The 25,754-nt window shown below is 44.9% G+C and overlaps 1 protein-coding gene across 7 annotated transcripts in view; it reads left to right on the forward strand.

Annotated features, from left to right (window-relative positions):
* PNPLA7 (patatin like domain 7, lysophospholipase) overlaps positions 1 to 25,754 on the forward strand; it is a 153,382-nt gene that overhangs the window by 91,700 nt on the left and 35,928 nt on the right. For all 7 annotated transcript variants that reach the window (XM_073640575.1, XM_073640574.1, XM_073640572.1 and 4 more), the window contains 5 exons: positions 784 to 915; positions 2,669 to 2,792; positions 16,944 to 17,057; positions 18,032 to 18,107; positions 22,748 to 22,897. In XM_073640575.1, coding sequence (XP_073496676.1) covers positions 784 to 915; positions 2,669 to 2,792; positions 16,944 to 17,057; positions 18,032 to 18,107; positions 22,748 to 22,897 — 596 coding nt within the window. The remainder of the gene's footprint in view (positions 1 to 783; positions 916 to 2,668; positions 2,793 to 16,943; positions 17,058 to 18,031; positions 18,108 to 22,747; positions 22,898 to 25,754) is intronic.

Genomic DNA, 25,754 nt, shown 5'->3' on the forward strand with positions numbered 1-25,754 from the left:
CCAGAGCCCTGTGAATCTCCTCTGACTTGACACTTCCCCAGCGCCTCTTCTGATTAGTAGACGTGACAGATGTCCCACCACAGGGAAACGACGTGGCCGCTGGACCAGAGTCTTGCAGATTTTTGTTCAGCACCATTGAATCTCTTATCACACTTTGGGAGGTTGATGATGCTATTTGCTAAATTATCCAGACTGCCTTCATTTCTTTATCAATACACTGTGCTTGTCCTCTGTGTAAAGTCATGAGAGAACGCAGCCCACATTGGGAGTAGTAGTCATTTAAAAGCCGGAAACGCCTGTACAAGGTTGGATGGAGCTCTGCGCTTGACCTACAAGACCTAATCGCGTTATTGGAGGTGTCACTGTGTCGCTTCTCTTTAGGTGGAGTGAGACCTCGTTAGTCCGGGCCTGCCAGCTTCCATCTTTCGCCTCCTGCCCTTTTCCATTTACATTGTGGTTAGAAGGCCGTGATTAGGTCTGAAGACAGAGTGGGACTAATCCTGTTATTTAGTAATGGTGGTCTGTGCAGCGATTACGCTGACAGCTTTGTGACACTGGATTTACAAACACAAATCCAATATCCCCGGGTGCAATCGTGACTGAATGCTGACTGCAGTGGAGGAAATGAGCAGGACATGCTCTGTTACCAGCATACTTGGATTGTAATCAGATAGAGGAATTTCTGGAAGGCGTGGGGAGGTGTAGAGTGCTACTTGTTGGTTATTAACCCCCTCAGGAGCTGCACTCATGGGGGAAAGCCTCTGATGTGTTCTTCTTTTGCAGGATAATGAGGGAGCAGCCCAGCGTTGTTTTGGGGGTCGCTCATACAGTCGTGAAGAGAATGTCGCCTTTCGTGAGGCAGATTGATTTTGCTTTGGACTGGATGGAGGTGGAGGCCGGACGCGCTGTCTACAGGTGAGAGCCTCAATACTTACAGATACTGATACATGTATGCAGAACCACATTGTACCTGTATTGTGCCCGCCGCGAGCAAAAGGACCTGTCTATAATCGGAGCCAGCTCCCCGGGCACTATTGATGGATATTCCTGGAAATACTCTATATACAGTGATGCGACTATTCATCAGCTGTTTGTCGTTTTATCATGCTCACATTGGCTTAAATGATTACTCAGCCAGGGGACAACTTCTCCATCCTACAATGATAATATTGCTTTTCTAGAAATTTTATATTCCAGACCTGGGGAAGACACACGTTTTGCTATGGGTAGCACCACCATGATTTCCACATACCCCAGTCACTTGCTGGCAGGAGGGCTCATTAGGGGGCTTGTCTCATGCTCTCTTTCTAGGAGCGTGCTGCTCCGCTGCCCCCTGGCTTCCCGCTAGCTGGGGGCGGTGCGCTCCTATCTGATTGACAGTTTGTTCCAGCTGCATCATTGCAATGCTGGTCCCAACTATCCGCTCTGTGATGCTGCTATATGAGGCAGCTTTGTCTCTGCAGCACTGGAGAACTGAAGCCGGCCAGGAGTGGGAGCTAATGGCTCGCTCCAGTGATCCTGGTCCGCTCCAATACAGTGCATATGAGAACATGTAAGCGCAGCCCCACAGTGGTGGCAAGTATTCTAGGCAATAAGCCTAATTGAAGCCTGGAGCAAATTAGGAATAAGAAGCATTTTCCAGTTATACCCATATTTAGGATGGGTAAAACCATTTATTATTTTGGAAAGGTGTTAAGCAAATAAAAGGCCTAAAGGATTAAGATGTGTAAGGACTTGCAGAGCTTATTGAAGGGGTATTCTCAAGTTGTCTGAGCCGTTCAGAGCAATGCAATCTCCTTACTTCTTGGTTCCTAGCAGAGCGGGCTTTCCTCCTTGAGTGACATCTCTGGTGAATTAGTATAAGCTGTAGTATTAGTAGAACTGTAATGCTCCGCACAAGTTCTGCTATAGCACATTCAGCCGTCAGTGGTTTGTCCTGAGCCTACACCGTTTTCCCTGCATTTATACATTGAGATAATAAGGCATTGGAACAAGCACACAGTTTCACTGCCAGCTGGGTGGTCTATAATGGTATCTCTTAAAGCACCACTCCAGTGCTGCAATAAAGAAAAACCGTTTGGAGTGGTAGGTGCTTTAAGAAGATAATAGGGAGAGGGATGAGCAGCTAATTGCTGTATAGAAATCAATGAGCAGGGCAGAGCTGACTGGGATGTTAAGTATTAACCGCGCTACTGGAATGTAACTACTGCACACTGTCTGCCAGCCAGTAGAGGCTGGGCTCCATGGAAACCAGCTTTGCACTATAGAAGATGAAATCTCTCATTGCAGGAGAATGACAGCAGAAAGAAAAAAAACACGTCAATTACAAACTTGCATATTTTAATGCTGACTAATTAATTAAAGCCATTTAAGAACTTGAACACCACTTTAAAATAAGAACAATTAATATGGACATCGTAGGAGTCATTGGAAAGAATGGGACAGGTACATGACACCCGGCAGACATCTGTAGATTTGACTCTCCTTCCAACACAGAAGAGAGTGAAGCCACATACCTCTTTAAGATCTATTCGTATTGGCTTAATTTTCTAGTTAGCTTGGCCACTGGTGGACAGACAGGTAGTAGTAGCCTTTTAGTATTAGTTTAGAGGTTTCATACTCCTTTTCACATTTGATATAATTTCATTTTTTGTCTTTTCCACCCCAGGCAAGGTGATAAATCTGACTGCACCTACATTGTTCTCAATGGACGCCTCCGGTCTGTTATTAGGAAGGATGACGGAAAGAAGCAGCTAGCAGGGGAGTATGGCCGAGGAGATCTGATCGGAGTGGTAAGCAGAAGCCTCATGTCTCCTATAACTTCACACATGTCTCCCATTTTAAATGTTTTTGCTGGAAATAAGTAGAAATTTGGTTTTCTTAGATACAAGAAACCCGTACAGGCGCCTTTATCACTATGATAAACATCACTACAAAGCTTTAACGTTAGATTTTGGCTATTTTCTGTCCTTTTCCCAGCTGAGGACGTGTCATGCTGATATAGAGCCTGTGCAGCACTATGTATGGAGGCTAATACAGATTGGTTGCATATTTACTCCATATGTGTTGTTTTTTTTTTTATTTTTATTATTTTACAGAAGAACCGTTTGCATAAAGCAGTCTGCATATACTCTGATCATGATGTGTAGGTTTTGGTTTCCATCCTTTGCCCCTGTATTTACCCTCTGTCCTAGGATGGTAACTTCTAATTACCCCTAATCTCCTGGATGGAGTGACACTTCTGGCACGTTACCATCCACCTAATTGCTTTATCCTAGATATGCCCGCCTTCCAGTGAGCATTAAAATTCGGCTCCACTTAATTGCTCTGCTCATAAATCTCCAACTCCTAGAAACGTCTTCTTGCCGGGAGGAATAGAGGTCGACGCTGCCATCCAGATCGCATGTTTCCCATCTGATTTATCGCAGAGCGTTTTTCGCTTGCAGTCAGCAGAATCCTCCGGTGCAGTTTTGTCGGCTAACCTTTCCTTATACTCTCCTGTATAATAGATGAGGGATGTGTTACGGCCCATGTCGTACACATGTCTTACCACATCTATAGCTGGATCTGCTCACTGGGTTGGACAGGGTGGAAATGTCTGAGACTTGCAATATGCAGAAGTGTTTGATGTCGTCAGTGGGGGAAACTGCGCAGTGAACCTGATATTTCTTTTTCTCATGGGAAAAGATAATGATCACTGCTCGGTCACTTCTGACATTTGTGATGGGTTGTTAGCCGTGCGTGGGGGTCTGGGGAGCAGGATCTTGTCAGCTGAGTCTCAGACAAGGGTCTATGGCCGGCCTGTCCTTTTCTTGTCTTGTTTCTAAAGGGCACTGAGTTACCACGGCCATATTACTCTTCAATTAATCAAAAAGTTTTTGTATGGACTAAATTAAATATCTTGTGCAGGTGGATTCATATTGTTTGCGGTGTTTGTTTAATGTATGGACTGGGAAAGGGGTATACCTCAAGTGTATCCATAGGCATAAAAATGGCTGTCTGGTGTGCTAAGATTTACATTCTATACATATAAGCATCTAGCGGGGGGGAATAGTGACATATACCCTGCTGTGTATGATGTGGGATGTGAATGAGGCCTTAATTTGTAGCAGTCTGCGATCAAAAATCTTGGTAAAACTTTTTTTTTTTTTTTTGCAGATTAAAAACTGCAATAAATCAGATAAACAACATGAGATCTGGACGGCAGCGTCCACCTCTGTTTCTCCTGGAGAGAAGACGTTTCTAGACCTTTGAGATTTATTAGCTGAGTGGTTAAGTGGAGCAGGTTACGTTATAGCGACACCTACAGATCCACAGACGGCCGGATTGTGTGTGCCTGCTGTGCGCACAGGCGGCCGGATTGTGTGCGCCTGCTGTGCGCACTGGCAGTCGGATTGCGTGCGCCTCCTGTGCGCACAGGCGGCCGGTTTGCGTGCATCTGCTGTGCGCACAGGCGGCCTGATTGCGTGCGTCTGCTGTGCGCACAGGCGGCCGGATTGCGTGCGTCTGCTGTGCGCACAGGCGGCCGGATTGCGTGCGTCTGCTGTGCGCACAGGCGGCCGGATTGCGTGCGTCTGCTGTGCGCACAGGCGGCCTGATTGCGTGCGTCTGCTGTGCGCACAGGCGGCCGGATTGCGTGCGTCTGCTGTGCGCACAGGCGGCCGGATTGCGTGCGTCTGCTGTGCGCACAGGCGGCCGGATTGCGTGCGTCTGCTGTGCGCACAGGCGGCCGGATTGCGTGCGTCTGCTGTGCGCACAGGCGGCCGGATTGCGTGCGTCTGCTGTGCGCACAGGCGGCCGGATTGCGTGCGTCTGCTGTGCGCACAGGCGGCCGGATTGCGTGCGTCTGCTGTGCGCACAGGCGGCCGGATTGCGTGCGTCTGCTGTGCGCACAGGCGGCCGGATTGCGTGCGTCTGCTGTGCGCACAGGCGGCCGGATTGCGTGCGTCTGCTGTGCGCACAGGCGGCCGGATTGCGTGCGTCTGCTGTGCGCACAGGCGGCCGGATTGCGTGCGTCTGCTGTGCGCACAGGCGGCCGGATTGTGTGCGTCTGCTGTGCGCACAGGCTGCCAGTTTGCGTGCGCCTCCTGTGCGCACAGGCGGCCGGATTGCGTGCTCACACGCGGCCGGATTGCGTGCGCCTGCTGTGCTCAGACGGATGGATTTAAGGGGGAGTTACCCGTGTGATGGGTAATGGTTACCAGTGTGATGGCCGCTCTCTGCTCTCCTGATCTCACTGCAGAGCTGTGTGTGATTATACCTGACACATCTACAGCTTCCTCTCCGCCTCCAGCTCACAGGCAGACAGGGTTACAATATTGTTACAATACAGCAGAGCTCAGAGAGCAGCAAAAAATGTGTTTGCAAGAAGACGGAGGTTAATTTCTCCTGTTCTGTGTTAGTTACTTGTCTCACACTGGTAACTCCCCCTTCATGTATAATAAGCTCTGGAGGCAGAGTTATCTTCCAGGAAGTGTCCTCCCCAGAAGATAACTCTGCCTCCAGAGATTATTATTAGTGTTGAGCGAGTATGTTGTGACCGAGTATGCTCGGGCCGAGCTCCCGAGTATTTACAGCTGCTCGGTGATGTGTTTGAATCTCTCCCGTGTGCATGATTTGCGACTGTTTGACAGTTTTATTACATGTGAGGAATGTGTAAGAAATAGTCATTCCTCACATGTAATAAAGCTGTCATACAGTCGCAAATCATGCACACGGGAGCTCTGCGCATGCCCGGGAAGTCAGGGAGCACAGTGCACGTCACAGGGCCCTGTGACATGCAGGGGAGGGGGGGAATATGATGATTTAGCGTATAGGCAGGGATACGCCAAGCCTGTACAAAATGGAATTGATTAAAGCGCTTTTCTCTGCAATCAGACCATACTGGTATGTATAGATTTACTTTTCTATACCCTGTGTGGCCATAGTAGAGGTCTCATATCACCCAGGGGGGTGACAGATTCCCTTTAGCATTATTAATATTATAACCACATGGGGGCCGTATGTGGTTTAAGGGGGACACAGTAAAATAAAAAAAGGGGGTATCCAAACCTGACAACCCCTATACAAAAAAAAAAAATTGTGAATGTGGCACCAACCTCTTAAATGTGAAAGTTCTTATAAACAATACAAGAAATTCAGAAAGTGACGTAATGTGTATTTTGTGTCTCAGCCGAGTCTCTGGCAACGGACCTGGGTGTCTGTGTTTAGCGCTGACCCTGTTATCTGCTGCTTTTTCTGTCTCCTGAACCAAAATAGTCTGTGACGCATTACCGAAGCATGCTTTGTAGTTGCTAGGTAAGATGTTTTTTATTTTTTTGCTATGATCCCCACTAATTGGCTTTGCTGTCTGATACACAAGGCTAGGATTGTAGGCAACCATAGGTAGATGCAGAGTTTCCTAGTAGCAGATTAACAGGGGTCAATTGTTACGTGACTGACTGCTCCTTACAGGTGCTGAGATAACGTCACGCCGGCAGCCGGGCAACAGCAGTCACTGTCAGGAGTGTGTATGCATGTGTGTATAATTATTATGTATGTGTGTATAATTATTTTATATTTCTTATTATTATTTGGTCAGTGACACAAGTTTTGTCATTTTAGCTGTATATCAAAATATATTCAAGATGTAATCAATATGTGATTATAGTGCAGACTCTCAGCTTTAATTTGAGGGTATTCACATCCTAATTAGAGTAAGAGTTTAGGAATTACAGCTCTTTAAAATATAGCTGCCTATATTTAAAGGGACCAAAGGTAATTGGACAATTATCTCAAAAGCTCCTTACTGGACTGCATGAGTTATTCCCTTGTTAATCTATCAGTTAAGTAGATAAAAGGTCTGGAGCTGATTCCAGGTGTGACATTTGCATTTGGAAGCTGTTGCTGTGAACCCACAACATGCAGACAAAGGAGTTCTCAATTTAAGAGAAACAAACCATAATTAAGCTGAAAAAAAAGAAGAAAGCCATCAGAGAGATAGCAGCAGAAATGTTAGGAGTAGCCAAATCAAGTTTAGTTCATTCTGCAAAACAAAAGAGCACACTCGTGAGCTTGGGAAGTCAAAAATGTCTGGATGTCCATGGAAGACAACGCTGGTGGATGATGGCAGAATTTTTTCCATGGTGACGAAAAATCCCTTCACAACATCCACCCAAGTGAAGAACACTCTCCAGCAAGTAGGTGTTTCAGTATCTAAGTCTATCATAAGGAGAAAACTTCATGAGACCAAATACAGAGGGTTCATCAAAAGGCGCAAACCATTAATAAGCCTTAAAAATAGAAGAAGCCGCCTAGTTCTGGAAAAGCATTCTTTGGACAGATGTAACTAAGATCAACCTGTACCAGAATGATGGGAATAAGAAAGTATGGAGAAGGCTTGGTACGAATCATGATCCAGAGCACAAGCACATCTCTGTAACACATGGTGGAGGCAGTGTGATTTTTCCGGACATGCATGGTTTCCAATGGCACCGGGTCACTGCTGTTTATTTTTTATCAAAATTTTTTTTATTGAGGAATAAACATAACAATATAGAAAGTACCAGATCACATGAGTACAGTGATATTTACAAAAAATAAGAAGGTACATTATCCAGCATGTGAAAAGAGCATTTACTTCAGATCTTGGATATAAATGATTACTACCCCTTACCCCAACCTGCTTATTGCCCCCAACAGACCCCACCCTTGTTTGGAATGCAAACCAATATAAATGCATACAAATAAAGACCAATTTTTCAGTGTTCGGGAATAGAGAACGTGTCTCTCCAGCAGTACAAGGATTATCCAAGAATAATCATTAAAGATCACATCCATAGCGCGTGCTTCAGATACCACTGTTCGGCATTTAATCCAGTCTCCCCACTGCTTCCTGAATTTGGCTGTGGCACCCCTTTTAATGTAAACCTTTTTCTTCATTAGAATAGTAGTATTTAGATATGGGACCACCTCCTCTATTGTAGGTGGAGTGTTGCACAGCCAATATTTAGGAACAGACTTTCTTGTGTGGTAAAGAATATTTCTTATGGCCAGTTCTAATGGAGGAGAAACTTCAATATCTCCCACACACCCTAAAACACAAGATTTAGCATTCAGAGGCAGTCAAATGTTATAGACCTCTCTAATCAGCCTACCCACGTTGTCCCATAATTCCCCAAGTCTGGGACATGACCAGAACATATGGACCAAATCTGCCCCATTTCACTACATCTTGGACACTGGTCATTCAATCTGAGGTTCATTTTTGGCATCATTTTTGGAGTTCTATTTGTTCTATGAATAAGAAAGAATTGGGATATTTTCTGCACCACATTTATAGACACCTTTCCAGGGGTTTCCAAAATGCCTTCACATTCTTCCGGGGTAACTTGCCCCTATATCCCTTTCCCATGTAGACCTGAGCAAAACCATACGATACCCCAAAATATTGGTAAGCAAAGATTTGTACGTTAATGAAATCAGGCCTGTAGTTCCTTTTGCTTGTACAACATGGTCCTGAAGCCCGCTGGACAAAATGGTGAGATCAGATATATTTTCCTGGGCTCTTATAACGTGCCTCAACTGTAGATATTTGTAGATGTCAGATTTTCATAACTGAAACGTCTGTTTTAGGTGATCAAACGTACAGAAGTGTCCATCCAAATATAACTTGTATAACTATTTCAGCCCTTGTTTCCTCCATTCTCCAAACCCTTCCAGATGACAGCTCCCTCAGCCTGGATTATTCCATACAGCAGTATATTTAGAATCGGCCTCCATATCTTTTTACAGATCCACCACACTTTATGTATCAGGATTGGGGCATTACTGGGTTTCAATTTGAGTATATTTGACTGTAGGAGTTCCAAAATATGATCTCTCCCCCTCTCCTCAAGTATTTAACTACCACGGCGCCTGCATCCAAGCCTTCTCCAATGGCCATCCCCTGAAATGTTGGAGCTGAGAGGCCAGAAAATACCCCCATGCAGTAGCAAGGGCTAAACTGCCTTGATCCTTGGGCAGCTGTAACCTTTCCAGCTTTATTCTAGGGACGCCCTTTTTCCAGACCAGGTCCTGGAAGATATTATGCATTTTGTTAAACCAGTGCTTTGGAATCCAAATGGGAGAATTATGTAGGACATAGAGTACAGAGGGCATGAGGAACATTTTAATGAGGCTTGTTCTGCCAAGGGCAGAGAGGAGTAGTTTCCTTCGTGGTCCGACTTTATTTCTTGGTTTAACCACCAAAGGTTTAAAGGTATGTACTCGTTCACCTTGCTAGTAACATAAATGCCTAGGTATTTAAGGTATTGGAGCATTTGCACCACTGGGATTGCTAAAGATTCATTTGGTCAAAGATGTATGTTATTATCTAGGGGGAGCAAAGCTGACTTCGACCAATTCATATTTAGGCCAGAAAAATCTCAGAATTTAGAAATGGTATCCATTATTAATGGGAGAGAGATATTGAAATTATCATCAAATAACAACAAGTCATCCACATACAGGGTGGTCCTTTCCTCATTGCCTCCATATTTAGAGCCCCGTAATACCCGGGCGTTGTCTGATACAAGCTAAAGTTTCTATTGCAATAGCGACAAGCAGGGGGGATAGAGGGCAGCTTTGTTTCCCTAAAAAGATCAAAACTATCCGAAATATCCCCGTTAGCTGTTATTCTAGCTGTTGGGGTCTTGTAGCATTACCCATTTGATAAAATTAGGGCCAAATCCCATTTTCCTTAGCAGTGCCCACATATATTTCCACTTCACACTATATCCAGCTTTCTGGCATCTAAGGAGAGAACGGCTTTATTCTTGTGATCAGGCGGTACTGCCTGCATGTTCACAAATAGTCTTCGTAGGTTAATGGCAGTCTCTTAAATGGCATGAAGCCAGCTTGACCCGGATGTAATACCGATGTTATCACAGAGCTCAACCTATTTGCAAAGATTTTTGCAAGAATCTTAACATCAGCCGTTGGTAGTGAAATGGGCCTGTATGATTCTGGTAATTCCTTATCATTCCCTTCCTTGGGTAAGACAACTATTCTAGCCTCATTTACAGTGTCCACTTGGAAAATGCATCATTAACTGTTTCCAAATAGTGTAGTTAAAGCATCTCCTCAAATACTTTATAAATATCTACTGGGAGGCCGTCAGACAAGGGGTTTCATCATTTGGCATTTCCCCCACCGTTCTTTGAATCTCTTCCAGGAAAATCGGCAATTCTAAAAAGTCTTTCTCTTTCGCCCAAAGGTGAAAGTTTAATCCTAGTTAGGAAGTCTGCTGGTTCTTCTCCAGAGTACACAGAGCAGGGGTGGGAGATTAATTTCCCCAAGGGGCCACATGAGAGACAGTGACTGTTCTGGAGGCCGATCCAATAGTCTGAAATTAATTCTGCTCAATATTAACATAGAATAAAAAAATAATTATTAATAATTGTATGACTTAATATTAAGCAGAATCAAGTATGCGGACATCCCCTTATATGCAGTATGACCCACCACATAGCCCCCTACATTCAACATGAGCCCCCGGAATCAACAACCGAAGCAATCAACCTATGGGGCCCTTATACATGTAAACCATAACAAAAAAAATCCCTTAAATGCTCTCTTTATCTAGTTAGTGTAAAAACCTAATGCGTAAAGACACAAATACACACATTACACATTGATTTTAAAAAATAAGAGCAGAAATGTTGGGAGATGAGGACTAGTTTCACCCTTCACAATCCCCTTCCGGACAGCGGAAGCTGGCACCCTAACTTGAAACAGTATGGCACCCCTGATCCTCGCCGACTACCCCTATGTAGCCTTACCACTACTCTCCATGTGTGTATTTTATGTGTGTGTATTATCTCTCTCTCTCTCTCTCTCTCTCTCTCTCTCTCTCTCTCTTTTATATATATGTATGTATATTATAATTACACACAGTACAGACCAAAAGTTTGGACACACCTTCTCATTTAAAGATTTTTCTGTATTTTCATGACTTTGAAAATTGCACATTCACACTGAAGGCATCAAAACTATGAATTAACACATGTGTAATTATATACTTAACAAAAAAGTGTGAAACAACTGAAAATATGTCTTATATTCTAGGTTCTTCAAAGTAGCCACCTTTTGCTTTGATGACTGCTTTGCACACTCTTGGCATTCTCTTGATGAGCTTCAAGAGGTAGTCACCGGAAATGGTCTTCCAACAATCTTGAAGGAGTTCCCAGAGATGCTTAGCACTTGTTGGCCCTTTTGCCTTCACTCTGCGGTTCAGCTCACCCCAAACCATCTCGATTGGGTTCAGGTCTGGTGACTGTGGAGGCCAGGTCATCTGGCGTAGCACCCCATCACTCTCCCTCTTGTTCAAATAGCCCTTACACAGCCTGGAGGTGTGTTTGGGGTCATTGTCCTGTTGAAAAATAAATGATGGTCCAACTAAACGCAAACCGGATGGAATAGCATGCTCCTGCAAGATGCTGTGGTAGCCATGCTGGTTCAGTATGCCTTCAATTTTGAATAAATCCCCAACAGTGTCACCAGCAAAGCACCCCCACACCTTCACACCTCCTCCTCCATGCTTCACGGTGGGAACCAGGCATGTAGAGTCCATCCGTTCACCTTTTCTGCGTCGCACAAAGACACGGTGGTTGGAACCAAAGATCTCAAATTTGGACTCATCAGACCAAAGCACAGATTTCCACTGGTCTAATGTCCATTCCTTGTGTTCTTTAGCCCAAACAAGTCTCTTCTACTTGTTGCCTGTCCTTAGCAGTGGTTTCCTAGCAGCTATTTTACCATGAAGGCCTGCTGCACAAAGTCTCCTCTTAACAGTTGTTGTAGAGATGTGTCTGCTGCTAGAACTCTGTGTGGCATTGACCTGGTCTCTAATCTGAGCTGCTGTTAACCTGCGATTTCTGAGGCTGGTGACTCGGATAAACTTATCCTCAGAAGCAGAGGTGACTCTTGGTCTTCCTTTCCTGGGGCGGTCCTCATGTGAGCCAGTTTCTTTGTAGCGCTTGATGGTTTTTGCAACTGCATTTGAGGACACATTCAAAGTTTGCCCAATTTTTCGGACTGACTGACCTTCATTTTTTAAAGTAATGATGGCCACTCATTTTTCTTTACTTAGCTGCTTTTTTCTTACCATAATACAAATTCTAACAGTCTATGCAGTAGGACTATCAGCTGTGTATCCACCAGACTTCTGCACAATACAACTGATGGTCCCAACCCCATTTATAAGGCAAGAAATCCCACTTATTAAACCTGACAGGGCACACCTGTGAAGTGAAAACCATTTCCGGTGACTACCTCTTGAAGCTCATCAAGAGAATGCCAAGAGTGTGCAAAGCAGTCATCAAAGCAAAAGGTGGCTACTTTGAAGAACCTAGAATATAAGACATATTTTCAGTTGTTTCACACTTTTTTGTTAAGTATATAATTCCACATGTGTTAATTCATAGTTTTGATGCCTTCAGTGTGAATGTACAATTTTCATAGTCATGAAAATACAGAAAAATCTTAAAATGAGAAGGTGTGTCCAAACTTTTGGTCTGTACTGTGTATATATGAGAGAGATAGAGATATATATATAATTAGATAGATAGAGAGAGATATAGCTATATATATATATATATATATATATATATATATATATATATATAGATATATAGAGAGACAGAGAGAGATATAGATAGATAGATAGATAGATAGATAGATATAGATATATACTGTGTGTGTATATATTTAATTTTGGGGGTGACTCCAAATCCAGGCCTCCATTGGTTAACAAATGTGATTTCCATTGATGATTTTTGTGTGATTTTGTTGTCAGCACATTCAACTTTGTACAGAACAAAGTATTCAATGAGAATATTTCATTCATTCAGATCTAGGATGTGTTATTTGAGTGTTCCCTTTTTTTGAGCAGTGTATATAATATTATGGCCTGAACAGTTGTGTACTTAGCTTAATGGCATCTTTTTCTGACGCATTTCCCTCCTCTTTTGGTCATTCAGGGGTTCATCAGGGAATTCCTTTAATCAGGACAAGAAAAGGAGACCATAAGGCGTACTGCAATGAGGATAACGGCTCACAGGCCCAGGCAATATGAATATGTCCCCACATAGCTCCCTATATACTGTATGAGCCCTCGCATAGCTCCCTATATACAGTAAGAGCTCTCACATAGCTCCCTTTATACAGTTTGAGCCCCCATATTACCTCCTATATACAGTCTGAGCCCGCACATCTCTCTGTATACAGTATGGGCCCCCATATAGCCTCCTATGTACAGTATGAGCCCATACACAGCTCCCTACATAGTGAGAGCTCCCATATAGCCTCCTATATACATTGAGCCTGCACATAGCCTCTTATATACATTGTGAGCTCCACAGAGCCTCCATATATACAGTGAGCTCCTGTATACATTATGAGCCTGCACATAGTTCCTTATATACAGTATGAGCCCCCATATAGCCTCCTGTGTATAGTGTGAGCCCTCACATAGCCTCCTATATACATTATGAGCCCCCACATTCCATACACATATTATTAAAAAAAAAACACATACAAACATACTCGTCTCGCTCCCGTTCCCCCAAGGCTCCACTTCCAGTCTGGCCAGCGCGTATATGCAGGCGCGCGATGACTTCGGGAAGTCACATCGCAGAGACCGGGAGCTCCACTGGCTCTGCATTGCCATTCTGTATCATCTGCAGCGCCAGGGGAGCTCCCTGCCGAGATATGTGCGCCACAGATGACGGCGCACAAAACATTACAATGACAGCAATCTGACGATGGGCCCCCCTGGAGCCTCGGGCCCCTGGCGATTAGTACAAATTGCTCTCAATATAATTCGCTTATGCCCCAGACAAATACATATTAGTATTAAACCTATGTAATGTCTGTAAATTTGCAAGAGTTTGGGTGTTAATCATCCCCTCTTTTATATTTTAACCGGTACACACGTGGTCAAAATTTCTGGTAACCCTCGTTTAATGAAAGAGAAACCCACAATGGTCACAGAAAAAAGTTGAATCTGACAAAAGTAAAATTAAATTAAAAATCTAGGAAAATGAACAAATGAAAGTCAGACATTGCTTTTCAACCCTGCTTCCACAGAATTAAAAAAAAAAAATTAACCCTTGAAATAGGCCTGGACAGAAATGATGGTACCCCTGAAAATAATGTGACAAAAGGGACATGTTAAATCAAGTTGTGTCCATTAATTAGCATCACAGGTGTCTACAATCTTGTAATCAGTCAGTGGGCCTGTATATAGGGCTACAGATACTCACTGTGCTGTTTGCTGACATGGTGTGTACCACACTCAACATGGACCAGAGGAAGCAAAGGAAAGAGTTGTCTCAGGAGATTAGAAAGAAAATTATAGACAAGCATGTTAAAGGTAAAGGTTATAAGATCATCTCCAAGCAGCTTGATGTTCCTGTGACTACAGTTGCACATATTATTCAGAAATTTAAGATCCATGGGACTGTAGCCAACCTCCCTGGACGTGGCCGCAGGAGGAAAATGGATGACAAATCAAAGAGACTGATAATACGAATGGTAACAAAAGAGCCCAGGATAACTTCTAAAGAGATTAAAGGTGAACTTCAAGCTCAAGGAACATCAGCGTCAGATCGCACCATCCGTCGTTGTTTGATCCAAAGTGAACTTCATGGGAGACGACCAAGGAGAACACCATTGTTGAAAAAAAATCACAAAAAAGCCAGAATGTAATTTGCCAAACTACATGTTGACAAGCCACAAAGCTTCTGGGAGAATGTCGTATGGACAGATGAGTCAAAAATGGAAATTTTGGCAAGGCACATCATCTCTATGTTCACAGACGGAAAAATGAAGCATAACAAGAAAAGAACACTGTCCCTACTGTGAAACATGGAGGAGAGTATACGGACATTACAGCAGGGGATCACAAATTATTCTTTCTTTGAAGTAAAACATTGTTTATAAACAGGCAGGGAATGTTTTAACTCACAAAAAGAATCATCTGTGATCCCCTGCTGTAATGTCTGTATACTCTTTTGCTTCCTCCCCTGCCCAGGAGATGTGGTATGATCAGACCATGTTCCTATACGGTCAGACACAGCCATTACACAGTACACAGCAGGGGCACATTTATAAGATTATCTCAGCACAGGAACATTTTATTTCATTACATTCAATTGTGGAACTTATTATTATTCCAAGATTTATTGATTAAAAAGAACTTTTATTTGTGGGAAAACCCCTTTAAGACCAAACTTAAGGCAGAACCCCCCACCCCCTCACCCCAAAAAAACAAGCAACAACTGAAGTCAACTGCAGTAAAGACATCAAAGCTTCACTATGGAGGAAACCCAGCGTTTGGTGACGTCCATGGCTTCCAGACTTCAGGTCGTCATTCCCTGAAAAGGATTCTCTATAAAGTATTAAAAATCAACCTTTTTTTTATGGTAAAGTTCATTTGTCCAATTACTTTTGAGCCCCTGAAATGGGGAGGCTTTGTAGAAAAATGGTTACAATTCCTAAATGTTTCACCGAATGTTTTTGTTCAACCGCTTTAATTAAACCTGAAAGTCCCCTTGGAATTTCCGGAGGGTTTTCATCAGTCATATCCAGCCCCTTTAAGCTGCCATAGACTTTTAAGATCTGAAGTGGTGCAAGTCTTGTATGGGTTTGGACACCCACAACTATCTCCCATAAAAGTAAGGAGAGGTCTGACCGGTTGGATTTTCCCTGTCTGACCTTTTCTTGTGCCATGAGATCATCCAGTGTTGTGTGGCAGCCAATTATCTCTGTACGTTTTTAAATAACATACTGGTATTCTGCAAAGGATACCTGTCCTTCCGGATAAAACCTGTAGAAAAGCCTTGTCCTGCTGTTCTCACTCCCACAAGATAAATCTGCATTTACCAGTCTTGTATGTCCTGGACCTGTCCTGATTATCCTGCTCTTTTTGAGTGAGTGGTTGCTCTTCATCAGCAGTTCTGTTGGCACTATGAGTGCTTGAATTTCCTTTCCATCACTTCCAAGCCTGCAGTGCTCCTGCCATTGTCCATTGTGGCCAGAAAAACAGTTAAACTATATCTAGTTTTTGGCACAAGCCTCTACGTGTACAGGAGTCTTTAGTGATTACCTTAGTGCTTGATTTATTTCTTAAGTTTGATGCAACAAAGCCGTACTCACTGCGCTGGAAGCATCCTCCTCCTCCTCCTGTGATAAATCGCTTCCCCACAGCAGGTGGTTGGGATCCGGGTCTTGTCCCCGCAGATTGTAAACTGTTCACAGATCTAAATAAATGATTGTGTCGTAGCACGTGAGATCAGTGGGAAGATCAGCTTTGCTTCCAACCACCAAAATGTACCGTAATTATGAGGGTCTTCACTTATAAACCGCATATATCATCTAAATGGTTATGACCCCCCCCCCCCCTCCTTTAGTGGCTATTTTACCAACAATCCAGGAAACTTGAAGGCTTGTTTGCTTTGCTCATATGGGCAAAATGTCAAGGAGAGAAATCTATTGTGTGTGAATATAGAAAGCCTAGATATTCTAGTTACTCCTGGCATTGTTGCCGCTCTCCGTCCTCTCACTATGACGTTCAGGTGACAGCAGTGTTCTGCCGCCGCCTCGCGCCTGTATCCATGGGTTCAGGATGGGTGTTTTTGCTTTTTCACATATTTCCATTGAAGCAGAAATTTGGAAAATTCTGATGAATTGACACACAAGCGAATAAGAAAGCTAGAGAAGGTTTCATTATATCACATCGAGGTTGGAAAAAATTGCTTTGCCTGGATAGTTCCTGGTGATTATTGTCGGTAGACACGGACCATTATTGCAGCTGTTTACGTAATATCTGTTCTCATAAATTATTAAATTTAGATTTTGTTGAGAAAAAAACAAGCTGTAAAACTGTACATTACCCTTACTATGTCTTCTCATTGTGAATGCAGGTGGAAGCCTTAACACACCAACCCAGAGCCACGACTGTGCATGCCGTGCGAGACTCGGAGCTTGCCAAGCTACCCGAGGGCGCGCTGACCTCCATCAAACGCAAGTATCCCCAGGTACACAACACATGCCCTTTGTCCAGCGATAATGGCCTATTCCCATGTTGTACATTTCTAAGCATTTCCACAGGATACGCCATAAATGTATGACAGGTGCCGGTCTAGTCTCCCACATCAGGCAGGAGTGTAAAACAAGGAACTTCAGGTCAAAAACAATGGATATGGGGCCCCGTCGTACATTGTTTGAGGAGGAGGGTGGCTGTGCCTGCATCTCTTTAATATAATTCATATGGGCGTCCTGAAATTTGGAAACCCAGCGACTTTTTAGACTAAAGGTCTTCCGTGGTGTATCTATGCTGGGTTTCAGTGTCAGTAGATATTAAACCCCCTGTTTTATGCGTCCATGATAAATGATATTATTTCTGACTGTCCCTATGTTAGGGGATATCTAATTTTGGCTGCCCTCAGCACCCGGCCGTCTTGCGTCCACTCCGTGGTATCACATCTAGCACATAGGAGAGGACCGGGGCTTGCTGAATAATTAGCGGCTGACGTGTTGCCTTCCCACTACACGGAGCGTCCATAGGTTTCTGCTTTGCACTCTAGGATTGTCCGTTTTCTTCTCGAGGTCATATAACTTACAAAAATATAACTGATATCCGCAAAGTAGAGACAGTGAGCAGACCGTGCATCTGTACCCTCATAGTTCAGATAGACCCTGACCGGGCTGTGTTACTACTGGGTTACAGTTGTTATATTAAACAGTTACATGTCTTCTAAACTTCTCCAAAAATATGCTAGTACAAAGCCTCTCCCTGGTACTTGTGGGTTAATGTGACCGGAGCTTTGGTAAATCTTTTCTGGGAGGGCTTGGTAACTGTGAGAGATAATTCAGACAAAACCCAATTACCGAAATGCAATGAAAATCAATGTTTGCCCTTTTTACGCCGCGCTATTACCAGCAGATTGATAGCGAATATGGAATTTGCCAAGTCTGGCAGAAATTAATTCACAGATTTTACTCTATTCAGGTGGTGACCCGACTTATCCATCTACTCGGAGAGAAGATCCTTGGCAGCTTACAGCAAGTCAACGGGCCCCTCACAGGTGAGAAGCAGCATTTGGCTGGCTTTACTCTTGGCTGTTGGGTGAATTGTGGCATTTAGGGACGTGGCGGACGGCCAACTCCTCATAGATCATTTACTCATTATCACCACGCGCTCAGATAGCGCAGGACGCCTGACACGTGAGGCGGGGGAGGGGAGCTGTGACTGATCGCTTCTCTGGTCTCAGCCCTGTGATATTGGTAATGGAGGCTGAGCTGTGATCTATCCCTGCCATATCTAGCGCTGGGGATTGTCGGAGGAGCTTGCTATCGTTACCTACATATTCTGATTCTTCTTCAGTTATGAGATTGTGAAAATCAAACTAAAGGACCTTTTATAGGAGGCGATGATCACCCGAAACTGCAAACTTTCATTGCACGGCAGCCAAATGACAGCGGAAAATGCTCATCTTTTATGTACTAGTATGGGCAAACATCAGGCTCTCTGATCATCTCACATCCTCTATATGTGGGGACCCCTCATACATGAGACGTGTGGTCCTGATCATCACACATTCTCTATATGTGGGGACCCCTCATACATGAGACGTGTGGTCCTGATCATCTCACATCCTCTATATGTGGGGACCACTCATACATGAGACGTGTGGTCCTGATCATCTCACATCCTCTATATGTGGGGACCCCTCATACATGAGACGTGTGGTCCTGATCATCTCACATCCTCTATATGTGGGGACCCCTCATACATGAGACGTGTGGTCCTGATCATCTCACATCCTCTATGTGTGGGGACCACTCATACATGAGACGAGACGTGTGGTCCTGATCATCACACATCCTCTATGTGTGGGGACCCCTCATACATGATACGTGTGGTCCTGATCATCACACATCCTCTATATGTGGGGACCACTCATACATGAGACGTGTGGTCCTGATCATCTCACATCCTCTATATGTGGGGACCACTCATAGATGAGACGTGTGGTCCTGATCATCTCACATCCTCTATATGTGGGGACCCCTCATACATGAGACGTGTGGTCCTGATTATCACACATCCTCTATGTGTGGGGACCCCTCATACATGATACGTGTGGTCCTGATCATCACACATCCTCTATATGTGGGGACCACTCATAGACTAGACTTGTGGTCCTGATCATCTCACATCCTCTATATGTGGGGACCCCTCATAGACTAGACTTGTGGTCCTGATCATCTCACATCCTCTATATGTGGGGACCCCTCATAGACTAGACTTGTGGTCCTGATCATCTCACATCCTCTATATGTGGGGACCCCTCATAGACTAGACTTGTGGTCCTGATCATCTCACATCCTCTATATGTGGGGACCCCTCATAGACTAGACTTGTGGTCCTGATCATCTCACATCCTCTATATGTGGGGACCCCTCATAGACTAGACTTGTGGTCCTGATCATCTCACATCCTCTATATGTGGGGACCCCTCATAGACTAGACTTGTGGTCCTGATCATCTCACATCCTCTATATGTGGGGACCCCTCATAGACTAGACTTGTGGTCCTGATCATCTCACATCCTCTATATGTGGGGACCCCTCATAGACTAGACTTGTGGTCCTGATCATCACACATCCTCTATATGTGGGGACCCCTCATACATGAGACTTGTGGTCCTGATCATCTCACATCCTCTATATGTGGGGACCCCTCATACATGAGACTTGTGGTCCTGATCATCTCACATCCTCTATATGTGGGGACCCCTCATACATGAGACTTGTGGTCCTGATCATCTCACATCCTCTATATGTGGGGACCCCTCATACATGAGACTTGTGGTCCTGATCATCTCACATCCTCTCTTATCAGGGCCTCTTACAGTGGAGAGTTGCTCTGACTCTTTACAGTGATTCTTCTTTTTATTGCATCTAATAAAAGGCTTCTTGGTAATAAAGTTGTGATTGTTTCACCAGCGGGTCAGGGCTGTGATGGATACTGGAGCGGCTGTTGGTGACATAGCCCCGCAGCGCAGTGTGACCTGACATGGCGGCTCCTGAGCCTGTTATATCATAGTTAATGCGGGTTGTTGTCCTGCCGGCTGCAGCTTCTCCTCACCTGCTCCCGCTGCTCGCTCACTGACTATATTCGTTTGCTCTGGATGTTTCCTTGGTTACGATGCGGTGACTCATCTGTCCCGGCTGAGCGTAAACCATCACCACTGAGGAGGGAAGTGGCACTTACCTGCAGATGATTGCTCCAGTAGGTGGGGGCTGTGCGGCGCCGCCTGTGGCTGTGTGTGGTATAGGTGCTTGTGCATCTATGGTGATTGTGGAGCTTGGCGGTGTGCGGGACCCTTCCTGATATGGTGGAGCCCCCTGGTTCAGTGGTCAATGAATATCCCTGCAGCGAGCATGCACTGAGATTAAAAGAGGGAAGTCTTGTAGTCCCCCACACCGATTATGTGGTACAGGAACCGCCCTGATGCATTTCTGGCGCCTACTGCGACCTTGGTCATAGAGCTCTGACTGAGGGTGCAGTAAGCACCAGAAACACGTCACTCTATGACTAAGGGTGCAGTAGACGCCAGAAACGCATCACTCTGTGACTAAGAGTGCAGTAAGCGCCAGAAACGTGTCATTCTATGACTAAGGGCGCAGTAGGCACCAGAAACAGGTCACTCTATGACTAAGGGTGCAGTAAGCGCCAGAAACGCATCACTCTGTGACTAAGGGCGCAGTAAGCACCAGAAACGCGTCACTCTATGACTAAGGGTGCAGTAAGCGACAGAAACGCATCACTCTATGACTAAGGGTGCAGTAAGCGCCAGAAACGCATCACTCTATGACTAAGGGTGCAGTAAGCGCCAGAAACGCATCACTCTATGACTAAGGGTGCAGTAAGCACCAGAAACGCGTCACTCTATGACTAAGGGTGCAGTAAGCGACAGAAACGCATCACTCTATGACTAAGGGTGCAGTAAGCGCCAGAAACGCATCACTCTATGACTAAGGGTGCAGTAAGCGACAGAAACGCATCACTCTATGACTAAGGGTGCAGTAAGCGCCAGAAACGCATCACTCTGTGACTAAGGGTGCAGTAAGCGCCAGAAACGCGTCGGAGCGGTTCCTGTACCACATCATCCTTTGTATAGATTTTCAAAGATATTTATTTGAAATAAAGCTTGAAGATTTTTTATTATTGGCTATGCCTGTCCATCTTTTTTTTTTTTGCATTGGATTTTTCGTAATTATTTACACTTTAAGCCGAATCCATTTTATTTTTCTAACTCTGGCACAGGCCGTGTCAGGTATTATAAATTGAGCCATAAGCATTTAGGGGCATTTAGTTTTAGCAAATCTCCTGGTAAGTGCTAAATGCGGATTTATGTCTTCTTTTTATGCTTGGTAACCACAACCCCAACCATACACCGAGGGTTTCCGTTCCTCCTGACTGATCTGCGATGTCTCCCGCTTTCTCTGTGTGCAGGGCACTGATGGTGCAATGTCGGCATGATAAGACGTTGCCTTAATCTTCACCTGGTTGCCAGACCTGCTATATACATTGCTGCTTAATTTTGGGTATGGCTGTCTGAGATCTGGTCCTCCCAAATCCAAGATGATGGTTATTGTATCTAGTGACAAACGTTACATTTTAACCCTGAAAGTTGCACATCGTCGTTGCCCAAATCGCTGCTTCTATAATTACACGCGAGTCCAAGTTCAGCCTAATTATCTCCTGTATCTGTGGCTTGTTAATGAAGCGTCCACGTGCCACGGCCCTGGAAGCGTCGGCTGTATGGTGAATCAGCGCTTCCCTGTCTCATCAATCACCGTCGCCTAAATCCCCCCGCGTCTCTCCCGTTGACCTGTGAGGGGGCAGATTCCATTTCTCTTGAAAATTGTGTGAGCCGCAGCTCGATTGTATTATTATTATTTTTTTTTATAATCTTTTTTTTTTTTTTTTTTTTCTTTTGCGCTAACAAAAGCGTAGACGTATCTGATTGAAAGTATTCCCAGCAGGCAGCAAGATATAAAGAGCGAGCCCCGCGGCACAGACCGGACCCCCAGCTGTCGCCGAGTCTTTTCAAGATGGAAGACTCGCTGCTTTCCACAATAAACATGTTGCATAACTTCAGCATTTTGTAAAGGATTCGGCTGCCGGTATCTGCCGCTTCATAAATCCAGATTTAATTCTCAGATACGTCCTCCTAAAGTTTAACCCCATCAGCACCTGAGCTCCTCTGTCTCCACCACTTCCAGGATAAGCCTTATATACATTTACATGGATGCCTGCATTCCTATTACTGAAGGCTGATGCTTCCTCCCTCCTGCCATTGCCCCATCATGTACAGTGTAATGTAACGTTCCCCTTCTTTCTACCCGTGCACTGAGCTCCCAGCTTTATTACCCCAGGGGTTATCTACCTGCTCCATACACAAAGGGGTCTTTTGAGCAACCCGTTTTTCAACAGCCAGACCCCCAGCTGTTGATTTACCAATACCTTACAGTATTATTGGACCAGCGGGTAAAACCACAGCTGCTAATGGAGGGATTAGATATTTCTATGCTCCCCTTGTTTAGATGTATTCAGAACCACCTAGAAAGGAGGGTATCCATCTTATCGGTCTGCATCCACGTCACACCGCTTAATGTTTTGACCCCTAGTGTGTTTTTTTTACTTTGTCCACAGGTCACGGTCTTGGCCTTCACACTACCGGAAGCAAATGGGATTCTGGGAATCCATCCAGTAACCTTTCCACAGTGGCCATATTACCGGTATCGGAGGATGTTCCTCTTACAGCCTTCACCCTGGAGCTGAAGCATGCACTCAGCGCTGTAGGTGAGTCATCCCTGTGCAGAGTGACTGTTGTTACTCCAAGTCAAGTGTGAATCAATTTCTCTTGCTGTTGTGCAAATGGAACAGACGACAGGTAGAAATGATCGGCAGTTAGCAAGACACCCCCTATAAAGGAGCTGTTCTGCATGTGGTGACCACAGACCATCTTTCTGTTCTCATTCTTTTTGGCTGTTGTTTTGGTTACTTTTGCATTTTTTCATTGCTCTCGCCCCTAGAGGTACAGGAACATAAGGTGGTGTCTACAACCCACAGAAGTTGCTCAGGTAGTGCAGCTCATCTAGGATGGCACATCAATACGAGCTGTGGCAAGAAGGATAGCTGTGTCTGTCAGCGTAGTGTCCAGAGTATAGAGCAGTTACCAGGAGGCGTGGAGGGGGCCGTAGGAGGGCAACAACCCAGCAGCAGGACCGCTACCTCCTCCTTTGTGCAATGAGAAACAGGAGGAGCAGTGCCGGAGCCCTGCAAAATGACCTCCAGCTGGCCACTAACATCCATGTGTCTGCTCAAACTGTCAGAAAGAGACTCCATGAGGGTGGTATGAGGGCCCGACGTCCACAAGTGGATGTTGTGCTTACAGCCCAACACCGTGCAGGACGATTGGCATTTGCCAGAGAACACCAAGATTGGCAGATTCCACATTGGCGCCCTGTGCTCTTCATGGATGAGAGCAGGTTCACACTGAGCACATGTGACAGACGTGACAGAGTCTGGAGTCGCGCGGAGAACGTTCTGCTGCCTGCAACATCCTTCAGCATGACTGGTTTGGCAGTGGGTCTGTAATGGTGTGGGGTGGCATTTCTTTGGAGGGCCGCACAGCCCTCCATGTGCTCACCAGTGGTGGCCTGACTGCCTTTAGGTACTGGGATGAGATCCTCAGACCCCTTGTGAGACCATATGCTGGTGCGGTTGGCCCTGGGTTCCTCCTAATGCAGGACAATGCCAGACCTCATGTGGCTGGAGTGTGTCAGCAGTTCCTGCAAGATGAAGGCATTGAAGCTATGGACTGGCCCGCCCGTTCCCCAGACTTGAATCCGATTGAGCACATCTGGGACATCATGTCTCGCTCTATCCACCAACATCACGTTCCACCACAGACTGTCCAGGAGTTGGCGGATGCTTTAGTCCAGGTCTGGGAGGAGATCCCACAGGAGACCATCCGCAACCTCATCAGGAGCATGCCCAGGCATTGTAGGGAGATCATACAGGCACGTGGAGGCCACACACAATACTGAGCAGCATTTCCATTGAAGTTGGATCAGTCTGTAATTTGATTTTCCACTTTGATTTTGAGTATCATTCCAAATCCAGACCTCCATGGGATATTAATTGTGATTTACATTGTTCATTTTTATGTTTCATGGTTCTCAACGCATTCAACTATGTAACTAATAAAGATTCATTCAATGGTATCTAGGATGTGGTATTTTAGTGTTCCCTTTCTCTCTATCTATCTATCTATAATATATATCTATCACATACCCTGCTGTGGCGCAGGATCCCCCTCTGGAGTTGGGAAACAAAGCGGTCATCGTCCAAGTGAGCATCATTTAAGGTATATGGGCGCCTTAAAACCATGTCAGTTTTCCAGTAGAAGAAATCTCAAAGGGTTTTGATGTTTCTGTAGAGCCCTATCGTTATAGAGGTCAGTGGGGGCGCGAGATCAGACGTGACAAAGGTCACCATCTTATATGGATCTGTGACATTCCAGAAGATCGTTCTCGCCTTCCCCTTTAATTCTTCCAGCACTTGATGTGGGAGACCAGTGATATTTACATGGGGGTTAGTGGAGCGCTACGTCTCGTCCTTTCAGCGTGTTACAAATTGGCCCTGCTGGTGTCAGACCGGTTGGCAGATATTCCAGGGAGCTGAAGATCTTCCTGGAAAGTAATGATACGGAGCAGATTTATGTCTGGAGTAAAGACTTTTTTTCCCACATGTTGGTTGGTGCCAAGCTCAAGGGGATATGAAAGCCGGTTTTAATGAAGCCTCAGTAATCCATCCATGTTGTGTGTGTGCTCCAGTAATGTCCCTACAGGTCCTGCCCTGGGAGGGTGGTCTCTCTGGCTGTATTTTGTGTGTTTGTCATCCTCCTCCCTGATGCTGGTGATTCGGCTCTCTGCCCACTTGCTTTTTGCCTCCATGTAAGTGATTTATAATGAGTGGTAATAACATAGATTATCAATTCTTCATAGTTTCCAAGGAGACTCCGGTCACACAGACCTGGTCCCAGGAAAGGCAGTGTATCTTTACCTCCTGCAGCCCAAGCTTTATGAAGACTGCGGATTATGGGCTTTGTGCTCTTCAGTCATAGCACCGCTCTCTGCGGCCAGCACAAAATAACTCGAAAGCCACCGGCATTTATCTTCTGCAGAGACAGTAGTATTCATCTGGCCATAGCCGAGCGCGCCATAGTCATGGGGTAACCCTGGTCTAACTATTAGTACAGATTTCACTCAATTGTCTACAGTTATCTCAAGCATAGTGCGGTTTTTGGAAGAAGGCAGATAAAGATATATATCTATATCTGCCTTCTTCCAAAAACTGCACAATCCTTGTCTACAGTTATATATTATAAATTTTTATTTTTTTTTAAACTCTGGACAAGCCCCTTGTAATCATACTAAATATACACCGATCGGTCACAACATTAGTTTTCTATCGTAGCTGCGATGGTCTGCGTATCTTGGGACACCTTTCTAGCATGGCAGCGATGCTCCGCGTGTCATGACACCTTTCTATCATAGATAGTTTTACAGATGCTCTTCCCACCACACCCCACAAGACAAGACCATCCGTATACCTGGAGCACCCCACAAGACCGTCCGTATACCTAGAGCAC

The sequence above is a fragment of the Phyllobates terribilis genome, unplaced genomic scaffold (assembly GCF_046119375.1).
Source record: "Phyllobates terribilis strain yellow unplaced genomic scaffold, ASM4611937v1 Scaffold_7__3_contigs__length_470593459, whole genome shotgun sequence".
Taxonomy (NCBI): Eukaryota; Metazoa; Chordata; class Amphibia; order Anura; family Dendrobatidae; genus Phyllobates; species Phyllobates terribilis.